Source organism: Mercenaria mercenaria, chromosome 3 (assembly GCF_021730395.1).
Source record: "Mercenaria mercenaria strain notata chromosome 3, MADL_Memer_1, whole genome shotgun sequence".
In the NCBI taxonomy this organism is placed as follows: Eukaryota; Metazoa; Mollusca; class Bivalvia; order Venerida; family Veneridae; genus Mercenaria; species Mercenaria mercenaria.
In genome coordinates, this window is record NC_069363.1 from 93150943 (window position 1) to 93163914 (window position 12972).

At 38.0% G+C, this 12972-nt stretch overlaps 1 protein-coding gene across 1 annotated transcript; it reads left to right on the forward strand.

The window, feature by feature from the left end:
• Positions 1–526: 526 nt before the first annotated feature.
• Positions 527–4984, forward strand: LOC123524018 (uncharacterized). Its single transcript, XM_053539837.1, has one exon. The coding sequence runs from the start codon at positions 527–529 to the stop codon at positions 2786–2788; it is 2262 nt and encodes a 753-aa protein (XP_053395812.1). The 3' UTR covers positions 2789–4984.
• The last annotated feature ends 7988 nt before the right edge of the window (positions 4985–12972 follow it).

Genomic DNA, 12972 nt, shown 5'->3' on the forward strand with positions numbered 1-12972 from the left:
CAATGCCATTCATTATATTGAATTATAAGAAACTATTAAGTAAAACATTAAAATACTCCCTATTACACATTCCTGAAATCTTAACATCATATCTACACATGTCAGCTGTAAGTCTAAAAATCTCTTTTTTTCTTCCGTTTCTATAAAATATGGAGATAAATCTGGACAAAAATGTGCACTTCGGTACTAAAAATGTAAAGTATAAATGTATCTTATTAAAGCAAAGTTATTAAGAACTAGTATGTTTGCACAGGAAACCCATATTGGCGACTCTTCCAGAAGATTGTTCGTAATTTTATCTGGAGGATACTACAAGATATAGAAGACGCTCCAGTTCCAGAAGCTTCCCGGGTCCTTTTGTGTGCCAGGTGTAAAACACCCATACACTAGACTCTTTATGTCAATGTAACTAGTTTTAATTGAGAAGCGCGGGCACGAACTCACGAACCCTGGTTTCGTAGCCAAAAAGAATTACCACTGAACCACTGCGCCCGCGCTAGTATGTATATGCGATTAGCTCATTTTGATGTTATTTTTTTTCTATAATTCAAACGTTTGTTTTCCAATTTCAGGTTGGTTTGAGGTGCTGCCAGAAAACGGACAACCGGTGGAATATTTTGATACAATAAATGCAATCGTTGGATTACGACCCAAGCAGTTCCTGGTTCGTACCTCAATTGTAGGATATCAGCTCAGCGTCGAAAATGGCGCAAGCACTTGGGTTCCTTGGGAGATTCGACCTGGCGAGACCCTCACCACAGGCACTGTACATATGGACCATAAGAAAACGAAAAAGAAAACTTTATTTAAACGATTATTCAGTTCAGGAAAAGGAGGGAATAAAAAAGAACAGGAATTAAAATACCTGCAATGTTTTGACGGTGAAAACAGAGAAATTATGGTGCCGTTGATAATGACTGGAGTTTTTAGTCCCGTCGGGGACCAAACAAATCAAAACTACGACGCAGTGTATACATTGCATGATCTCATAAGTGCCTTCAATCTGCCAATGAAAGCGCAGCTTATTCACACAGACGCTCATGGTTACGAAGGTGTACCTACTGGTGTTCTTCTCTTAGAGCGTCTGTGCGACAAAGAAACGGTGCTCGTTGGAAAACATCCTTACGTAGAAGGAGAAAGTGAGACTTTTGAAATTCCACTCAACGAAGAATTTCACGTGGTAAAAGAACGTAAAAGAAAATCTAAAAAACCGTCCATAACTAATGAAGACAATTCTTATAACCTAACTGAAACTTTGCCTAATGGTCATGTCGACTTGCCAATAAGAGTTAAAGACCCTACTAAAAAGTCGAAAGGTAGCACCATTCTTGATAAACTGAGCGTTCGATCAAAGAGTAAAAAGGAACGAGCGAGTATAAAAGCTTTGGCAGATGAAGGTATCTTCTCTTCAAGATTAAGTAAAAGTGGTGTTAGTTTTGATGAATTTTATAATGATACTGAGCCAGACTATGATAATATTAAAGGTAAATTTGAAGAAGCCGTCCATAACACAGGCGCTGAGGAATCTATAAAAAGTAAAAGTGAAATAGATTTAGAAAATGGCTATTCAGTGACAATGAAGCGCAGTGCAAATCAGGACAGAGATTTACCTCCTATTCCAAATAAGTCTAAAAGTCCCAATAAGAAAAGAAGTCCCGAAAATGATTACGAAGAATTGCCTGTAGCTCCTGGTCCTCCGGATTTTTATCTCAGCAAAGGAGGAGATGAAATCGACGGTCTGGATGATGGTTACATGACACCGGCTAGATTTAGGGAATTAAATGAAAGTTCTTCAACGGGAGAGTTTGATGTAATTGTGAAAAGAAAACCACCAACCGCGCCAAGAGATTCTGTCCGTTATACACGTGCTAGAAAAGTTAGAAGCGAATATTCGTCGCCTCCGTCCAATTACGACGCGGATACGGAAAACATTCAGCAGTACTTTGATTATGCACTCGCAGAAGGAAACAATATGTCTCCAGCAGAGAATCCCTATGATCGAAGAAGAGCACAACCGAATAACCAGCAACAGGTGTTAAGAAGTCTGTCTCAAGAGGAAGGTAGACGGTTTAGTGACGATACTGCAATAGATACTAGAACGTTAACTGGGTTTGCTAAATTAAAGTCTCGGTCTCAGAAAAGTCTTAATTTTGAAAGCAATGCAACTGTTCGCAGCCATAATGTGCGTAGAATGAGAGCTGCACAGGATGTTTTTAACTTTTCGGATTCACTAAGGGATTTACGGCAACCATTTCAAAATGGCAGCGACGGGGCCGTAGAACCTACCTACGGTCGCGTTGTCGATAACGAACGGATAAAATCATACGTTTATGGAGAACAAAGTCCATATGGACGGCTTGGGGGTCATCATTATGTTGAAAGCGAGCCGGCCATGCGACGATACCATCGCTCGTCGTCAAATGCCGCATTGAGTGATTCGTACCCAAAACACGGTGACGATTCGGCGATCTCGATGTGTTCTAGGGGCGAATATGGTCTCATGATGCCGGACAGTGAATACAGTTATTCGGAATACTCGGAATGGCAAGACGATGGTTGGATTCCTCCAGATGATATTTCTAACTTATCTGTACTTGAAGTCTCTAAGTCTTTAAGATATATTGGTATGAAAGACAGGGTTGTGATACGCTTTGCCAGAGAACAAATTGACGGTAACATGTTAAGTAGTTTGGACGTTAAACTGTTACGTGAAGGTTTTCCGGAGCTAAATTCATTAGATATCAAAAAAGTTTTAGATTTCGTTGGTGGATGGAGACCTAAGAAATAAAGCAGACAACTACTTCACAGTTTCGTTTTAATGAGCTATATTTATTTATTACCCGTTGTTTTTCTTTCACACTTTCTGTATATATAGGTGACGAATAGGTTTCTCGAGTATTTCATGCTTATTGATCATTCTATGCTTGTTTTATAGATGAAACACAATAATTTTATTTTATCCTGTATTGTTATATTGCAATAGAAGTGACTGCACGTTACTGATTAAATCATTTTACCATCTTTTTTTTTTGAAGTATTGTATATGAATTTAAAGTTGGTTTGCTCTTTTTCATTATTACGATATTGGCAGATATTGTTTTTAATGAAACAATATTATCGAGTTTTCACTGTATTAAAACCATTGAGATAGAAAGATAAATCATTTGTTTACATGTAAGATATATCTATATAGAAAATTATCACCAGCACAATATACCAAACGACTCACGACAAAGCGCCTGACCGTATAAACGAGCGTGCACATTCCACAACAAGTCCACTAACCTTATAAGATTAGTTTCGATGCTGCTTTATATACACACCCGAATTGTACTGTACTACATACTCAAATCTCCGTTATCATGTCTTACAAATCAGCTGTGATATTTCAGACGTATATGTATTCGTAACCAGATCTTATTTTTTTAGGTCACCTCTCACTGTGAGCTTTTGTGATCGCCCTTCGTCCATCGTCTGTCGTCCGTCCGTAATTTTTTTGTGAACACGATAGAGACCACATTTTGCAATTGATTTTAATTAAACTTAAACAAAACATATACTGGCATAATAGCTCGGTTCCTTTCGAAAACTGACCAGATCCCATCATGGGTTCCAGAGTTATGGCCCCTTAAATTTTCTAATTTGGCCCTTTCAGACATACAGAGGTTTCATTTATGCTTTGGTTTGACACAAACTTGCATAGAATTTTTATCTTGATAATCTCTAGACTAAGTTCGAAACTGGGCCATATGAGGTCAAAAACAAGGTGATCCCATGATCCCATGTTCATGAAACTTCGTCAGAATGTTTATTTTGAAGATTCCTAGGCCAAGTTTGAAACTGGGTCATGTGAGTTCCAAAACTATGTCACCCGCTCAAATCAAAGAAAAGTTTGTTAGCACTCTACAGGCCATATCTATAACCCTGTCTTCATGAAACGTGGTAAGAATGTTTACCTTGATTGTTCCTAGACCAGGTTCGAAACTGGGTCATGTGGGGTAAACTCAAATCAAAGGAAACGCTTAACACTGTAGAGGCCAAATTTATGACCCTATCTTCTTGAAACTTTCTCAGAATGTTTATCTTGATGATTTCAAGGCCACGTTTGGATGATGTGGACACTCTAGAGGCCACACTTAAGACCCTATCTTCATGAAGCTTTCGCAGAATGTTTATTTTGATGATCCCTAGGCTAAGTTTGAATCTTGGTCATGTGGAGTCAAAAACTAGGTCACCTGCTCAAATCAAAGGAAACGCTTGTTAACACTGTAGAGGCCACATTTATGACCCTATCTTCACCAAGTTTATTGAACTCATGACCCCTGGGTTCACATAGACATACGTAGTAGTAAATTTAAAATCTTCTGGAACCACATGATACAGACTTTACATATATTGCATGTAGCGTATTTAACAGGTGAGCGATAAAAAGTCATCATGACCCTCTTGTTTCATTTTTGATTAAAACGTTCAAGAAAACATTGAATGTAGTGTTTGCAAGGTGAACAAACAATTTTATTTTACTCCCTTTTTGTAATTAAAAGGTTGTTCGGTTCTGGATACATGCTGTAGTACTACGAAAACCACGGTACTCAGTGGGAAAATATGCTAGCCGGTTTCAGTCGTGCATTTCTCGCCTAAAACATGCAGCTCGGCAAATGAATGTTTTGTATATTGAACAACTGGTAATTCATCTCCCTTCCATCGTGCAGTCACAGTTTTTTTTCGATATTTATATTGCAGATTCGTTCTGGCGAAGGGAAATAACTACAAACTTCGAATAATTGGTTTTGTATAAGATACTGTCCCCTCGCCGTATACTGCCCTATTACGGGTCATATATGTCCTTGTCTATAATGTGGATGCCTGATTTTTGTTACGAACATAAAATATACTAATTTCTTGTCAAATCCTACTTTTGATAATTGTTTTTTCATATATTTATAAGGTTTGAATGTTGATAAATAAAGTACTGTTGAATACATTCATTGGTTTGGGTTATCTCCCTTCATGGTTCTTTTTTGTTTTTGTTGGGTCACACACTTATATATTATATGGCGACTTTCTAGCTTTTGGTGGTGGAGGAAGATCCCAGGTACACATCCGGACATTATTTGATAACGGACGGGAGCCTGGGTAGAGGCCCGCTTTGAGAAAAATGTTCGTTGCCGTTAAAATCTAATTAAGGACTATGATCTTTTAATATTTGAAAACATATTTGAGAAACAGGGTCAAATAAATTCTTTGAATAAATCGAGATCTGTTGTACATGAATGATATAAACAGAAAAATAGCAATAGAAAACTAACTCCTCCTAGTTCGGATATTCCGCGTGCGCACATTAGCTGGTTTTCATATTTGTATCGAGAAACAAGTGCGAGTTCTACAGGACAGATACTGTGCGAATAACTGGTGCGCAGTATTAATTCGCGAAAGAATGAGTGCATATTTCTCGATGGAAAGCAAATAATGTTTTTGTTGCATAGTCATTTAAAATGACACACGTTTTGCTTGTATGGCTAGCTAAAATTGAAAACTGACAACAACGCAACATTTAGTAGTCGTTTGTTGTATTAAGATAGACTGAATCTTACTTAATTTTCAAATAAAATCCAAACAACCGTACTAGTCCTGAAGAACCGCTGTAAAGATTCGCAGAGGAAGGCCGTACAGCCGAGAAGGGATCGTGATACCAGTCACGTTAACAATATTCAGATGTCCCATTGAGCAGTCTACAGAGTTCTAGTCACGTTTAAGGAGAGGACATTCGTAAGCTGTTACAGCTTTCTGCCCAATTCCTTTACTAATTTTTTGTAAATGTTTCATGGATTTCTGAAATAAAGTATGTTTAAACTAAAAGTTTTTTTATTTTTTATTAAATAAACCCATACCCTTTTCTTAGAAATCATTTATAAAACGTTGCGCAAAATCCATGTACAAAATGGTCGCGACTCTTGTGACTCTTGTAGTGCAGAAGTAGATGGCGATGACCCGGCTGTTGAACGTGAGAAATGCTCACTATTTCCTGCCAAAATCTAGATATCCAGATTGATAACAACAATAAGTCATTTGCATATTCACTTGCATATTGTAATACTTCAGGTGATCTACTTTACTGATTGGGGCTGTAAGCTTAACTGTAATTTAATTACAAGGTTAGACGCTATTTTAAATAAACCTCTTGAAACTTTTGATTTAGCCCGGCCTCATCTTCTTTATTAATTTATATAAGTAGTAATTCTTGTTACATCATAGTATGGCGGAAATATTAAATTATGTTGTAAAAGAGTTTCACACATTGAAGGAGGGTCACAGTAAGGAGCATAACAGCCACCAGTCATGCTTAGCTGAGGCACAAGGTCAACATCAAGCTCATAGAACACATGAGAGACAACCTGTCAACAGTGGCAATTACTGTAGGGGACACATGTACACAATAGCTGATGATCATGCATTTCATAACATCTCTTATAGTAACAACAGGATACCTGCAGATGATGCTATGAAATATAGACCACTTAGTGAGTATCAGGGGCATCTCAGTGGTTATTTCCAAATACCACTAAAGAAGGGAGTTATTACGGAAAGCGCCTTCGTTTGTAAGTTTGGTCAGTATCATTTATTTGGACTGAAGTGTGCGAGGCGGCATTTGAAAATTGAGAGAAGGCTTTAGTCAGCCCAGATATTATGGGGTTTCCTTTTAACAAGTACAGTTTTATCCTTGATGTTGATGCATCTGGTGTCGGAATCGGGGCGGTATGCAGTCAGATTCAGGATGACAGATACGCTAGCCGAGACTAAAATAAAGCCGAACGAAACTTCTGCATTACAGAGAAAGAATTGGTAGACATTTTCTTTTTGTTCAATATTTTCGCAAGTTCCTATTAGGCAGGCACTTCCTAGTAAGAAGTGACCATCAAGCACTAGTTTGGCTCTTTAGCTGAAAAGAACCAAATGGTAAAATTGCTAGATGGTTAGAAATATTAGCCCCATGATTTTTCTATAGAATACAGGTCAGGAGCTAAGCAGTGTCATTGCAATGCACTTTCAAGATGCAAGACGCCGAAGGACTGCACATGCCACGATGTAGACACTAGCGAGCCTTTGAAGTGTGGACCCTGCAGAAAGTGGCGCCGAAGGGCAGAAATCGTGATGCTAGAGCTAAAGGGAGACAAACAGGACTAGCAGGCTTGTAGTGCAAGATAAGGAAAAATCAGGACCTTCAAAGCAGGAACGACAAGACGAGCTTTCTAATTATTCACCTGAGATGTCTTTAATTCAGGAGAGAGGTCCGGACATCAAGCCAATGATGATTGTCATGAAGTCAGGAAACAGGCCATCTAGCGAGGAAATGTCAACAGAAGGCCAAGTCACTAGATATTATTGGATCCTATGGGGAAACCTGCGTCTACTTGATGGTGATCTCTTCAGAACTTTCAAAAGGCAGAATGGTACAGGTGAACATAAACAACTATTGGTTCCAAAAGAGAAATTCTTTACCAGATGCATTTGTCGCTTCTTTCTGGACATTTAGGCACCAACAGGACTGAAACTGAAACTGTTTTATTTGATTAAACGCCTATTTTTACGTAAAACATATTCAGTGGCGTTTTACAAATACATAAAAAATACGTCTAAAAATTAAGACATTCTAAATGACGTATGAAATAAATGAGCATAAATATCATTGTGAATAAACTATTTAGTAAGCGTAAAACAAAAGATCGGGCATCTGATAAGATTAATAAAAATATTAGACTATTAAGATACAGTAAGATAGCTGTTTTGTTATTAAGTAAGTAGAAGTGGGTTATTGCGACATGCCCATAAGTTATTACAAACAACTGTATTTTTGTATTTGCGATAAAATAGTTCAGATTCGAATGTATTCACACAATAAAATCATCCAGTTCATTTTACTTCAATATCTTAAAAATCACAGTCACAGTCTCTAAAAGAGTGCAAACTAATTTCCGAAATAATGAGTTTTCAACTTCTTTTTGAAAACATCTATTGTGTCTGAGTTCCTTATTTCGAGAGGCAATTCATTCCAGAGTTTAGGTCCAACAGTACCAAAACTTCTGTCGCTGAACGTTTTGCGCTTGTTGAAAGGAACAACGAAACAACCAGTAACGGAATTTGAAGAACGCAAGTTCCTTGTCTGTATTTGTTTTATGAGAAGTTCTGAAAGATATTCTGGAGAGTTTCCAACTGAACAATTATACATGTAGGTGAGCATTTTGAATGTGATTCTGGTTTTGATGGGTAGCCAGTGAAGATCATACAGCGCTTGCTTGGAACTGTCATATTTTCTTCGATTTAGGACAAGTTTTGCACACATGTTCTGAATTCGTTGCATTTTGTTTACCTCGCTTTGAGTAATACCATACAGAATGACATTACAATAATCTAAATGGGATATCACCAATGACAGCACAAGGGTTTATGTAGCCTCTTTGGTAAGATATTTCCAGATACATTTTATTCTGAAGTAGTTGAGCATTGCTGTTCTACACTTTCGTTTTACATGCTCTTTTAGATTCAAGTTTTCATCCAGGTATGCACCTAGATATCGAATAAAGCTCACTGACGTCACTTCATCACCTACAATGCATATTTTGTCAGTTGCACACTTAGAGAGCTGCTGCCTACTACCAAAGATGATGAACCCTTTTTTTGAAGTGTCCATTTTGAGCTTATTTTCATTCATCCAGTTGTTGATTGTTTTAGCACATTCTTCAAGTTCTTGTATTGCCTGGGATTCTGCTGTTGGAGATAATGGTTTAAAGCGTTTGTTAGCAGTGTGGTCATCCGCAAAGCCGTATACTGAAATCGGTGGCGGAATAACATCAAAAAGTGTCCCCGCATATGTCAAATAGAGCCACGGACCTAAGCAGCTCCCCTGTGGAACGCTACAATTTAATTGGAGTGGACTGCCGAAAAGACCAAGCAGCATTACTACTGGTTTAACGTGAAACAAGACATTAACATGTTTATTAAAAGTCATGACACATGTGCGGCAGATAAAACCTATTCAAGACACCTAAGGCATGGGATACTTTGGCAATGGATTATGGTGGCCCATTCCCTATAACATGTCACGGGAACCGATTTATCCTGGTCCTGACAAATCATTTCACAAAGTATGTCCTGCCAGTGCCGATTCAATCAGCAGAAGAATGTGCAGCTACAATTGCTAACGACTTGATTGCAAAGTGGGGCTCCCCTCCTATACACAGCGACCAATCTTGCTCCTTTAAAAACAGGGTGTTCAAGGAGTTGTGCAAATTATTTGAAGTCAGGAAGACCAGAAGAAGCGCCAAACATCCCCGCGGCAACGGCCAGACTAATAGATTTAACCGTACATTGCTGAAGATGATAAAAGCCATCTTGATGCTAAAGATGAATGGGACGTCCATCTTTAAGTTGGTTGTTTAGCTGGAGCATATAAGGCAACCCATCATGAATCAACGAAACTAACAACATTTGTTAAACTTAGGCCTTGAGGTGCGACAACCTGATGATTTGGTGTATGGCTTACAGAGTCAGCCCAGTGAACAAGAACCGAAATACAGAGAACATGTCGAAAAAATAAGAGGCCAAATGTTATCCGCACAAAATGTAGCTACAAAATATCTGAAAACCAGTGCAAAGAAAAGTGAAGAATTTTATGACACCAAGTTAACCTACCATAAGGGAGATTTGGTCTGGTGTCGTCACGAAACACGCATTAGCCAAAAGTTGGAAAAGAACTATAACGGACCTTTCGTAATCAAGTTTAAGTTTGTCATACAATTAAACCATAGTGGCCAAGAAATACTGGTACACCATGATAAAGCTTTATAGAGGGTTGAGTACACCAAAATGGGCTATTAAAGTGAAAAAAGGCCCTCTTTAAACATATAGTGTTCAAATAAGGATAATAGGGTATTCTAGGGGCCCTTGGATTGGAGTGTTTTGCTGTTTTTAATTTGTTATTATGATGCTATTAACAGTATATGTTAACTGTGTAACTGATGTTATATTTGTGATGTATTTTGATCAATTAGTAAACATTCAACAAGGTAACTGTAAATATGAACAACAGCATGGTAACCATAATGTAGCATTTAATCACTCAAGTCAAATCATTTGGATCAGTAAGTTACGGTACAAACTCATGTCTCTTTTCATTTGAGTATTATTAAAGTCAATAAGGTTTGTTTCGGTTTATGTCTTTCCAGGTTGGTATGGATAAGAAACCGGTAAAGAAAGGATGGCTCTACTGCTGTATCTAATGTGAGAAGGCAGGTACATGTACAAGGAAGCCAGATATCGGGTGATAGGCCAAGTCCTGAAACCTCATCGCTCGCTTGACGAGACGCTTTACTACTGAAGTCTCCGCATGTTCAGGTGCACTTCGTTATATGCCCTCAATAAACATGCCACCAGCTTTAAGCACCATGAGCTGATGGCTCAGGGAAGACACTCTGACAGCAGCCGCTTCCTAGTGGCAAATCCTTCAGCAAGGAGTTCAGGGTTTTGACTCTGAGGGATGGGGAACCTGAAGAAGATCCACTGAGCATCATAGATAGGTGTCTTTTAAATGAGTTTGACGCTCTGGATGAGCAGGTTTTGCTTAGTGTGAGACCGGCTAATCTGCAGATGCAAACTTCGTCAGCAGATGAGGGGTCAACTGAAAACGAGAGGATGACTGTCCAGATCACCCCAGAGATGCTGAATCAGCTTGGGCCCGGGAATCCAATGTTTCAGCATCCACCACATATCCAACGACTTGTATAGCCAACCCGACTGTCACATATAGCGGTCAGTCAACAGATAAACAATCTGCAGTTTCATAGAAACCCGGTACCTTCAACTTCACATGTTTGGCCAGCGTCTACCCTTAAACAACAATCGGTTTATCAACCCGACGCAACAGGTACCCCACTCTCTTTGTAGTACACCGTTAATTGACGTACCGAATAGTACCATCATCGGTTTTCCAACTCCAAAACAAGTGACCAACACTAAGAAGCATGCGACACCGAAAATACCCAGATGATCACACCAAAGCTTGCTACACCGGAGGACATCATTGGACAGCTTTTGGAGAACATACTCAACTCTCCAACTTTTAGTGACTCCTACTAAGACTCAGCCACCTATAGTGGTATCCAAACTGAGTCAAACCGAACCGGAGTCAAAGAGAGCCAAGTTTGAAGACACCACTTCCAAGGCGCTTTTGGAGACACTTGGCAAGATAATATCTGCCATAGACTGGAACAGCCGTGTCATCCGAAACCAAGACTAAATACTTGGGCAGGATGTAGATGTTTTTGTCAAGGCTTGGGACGTCAGTGGACAAAATTGCTGATGACCTGCACAAGAAGAGTTCTTCACCTAAAGGCAAAGAGAATACTTTACCGCGTAGTCCTAATCGCAAGGTTCTTATATCCGTGGCGAATAAAAAAACTGCAATATCATAAAACTGTTTCTTGAGATGACAGTGACTTAGATATGTGTAATCTTGCCAAGAAGTACTGAACGTAGAAAAGTAACGCTGAACTAACGACTTAACCTTAATGAAGTGATTTTGATTGAATATTTAACAAAATAGAAAAATACTGAAATTAATTTTCAGAAAAAACTTATGAAAACTCAAGCTTTGAGTAAAAGCAAAATTTCAAACTAATGCATACGTGACAGTAAAAGACTTTTGTGCTTAAAAATAATTACTATAATTATACTGTTGTGAAAGCAATCCATTGACAAGAATTTTATATAAAGCAGTAGAAAATTTTCAGTTTGAAAATGACAATATAATATATATTGTGAAGGTGTAATGTTATCCATTCAAAGACATTTTTGGGGTTTAAAGTTGCATTATTATCGAAGATGAGCATTATTAACCTACAATTATCCTGACCAGATAAAACCTGATATTCACAAGCCAAGAATACAGAACAGAACAGAACAGAACAGAACCAATTTTATTGATTTAGCATACAAGCTCATCATCATTACATCAATATGACTGTCACAATAAGTCATGTATAAATTTAAGATTCAGGTAATATATACAATCTCATTCAAAATAACAATAAATGATACAAAATGAGAGTGGTCATATAAAATTAGACATACGTCAAGCGTTCTTACGTATTCAAAGTATCAGTTCTTAATACAATATAGTGCCAGTTTAGTCAACAAATATTTATTTTCTGTGTTTAACAAAGATAAATTTGTACATACTAGAGTCGTATAGAACCTTGGAATATACATATTTCTAATCTGGGCATATAATGGACATTCTAATATGAGTGAACTAGTACTGATATGTTCTTAAAGCAACAATCAAGAACACGCTTCCACTCTAATGTGCCATTCTGTTTTATATATACCTCTAAGTAGAGTATTAAACAAAGATATAAAGACATTTATATTAACTGATTTTGGAAATAACCACACATCTGTAAACCCTGAGGTTTGCAAAATAGTTCGTACCTTTGACGACCTGTTTGTAATATTATGGTCGTTAAGTATTTCCATTCTATGTTTATCTACAATAGTTTTTATGATACAATTATTTTGTTTGCAATCATATAGTTTCAACGAGTGTTTAGTGATTCTAGTCTGACGATTAATACCACATTTTATCAAATTATTACATAATTCCTTATAATTGAGCCACGCCATGAGAAAACCAACATAGTGGTTTTGCGACCAGTATGGATCCAGACCAGACTGCGCAGTCTGGTCAGGATTTATGCTGTTCGCTTTCAAAGCCTATTGCAATTAGAGAAACTGTAAGTGAACAGCATGGAACCTGACCAGACTGAGCGGATGCGCAGGCTGGTCGCAAAGTCACTATGTTTTTTTTTCATGGTGCGGCTCATATAAATCGCCATTCAACAGTTAACGCTATTGCCCAGTCTATGATTCAATACTAAATAGTTTTTACTATTGAACAAAATGCCATTCAGTAAGCGT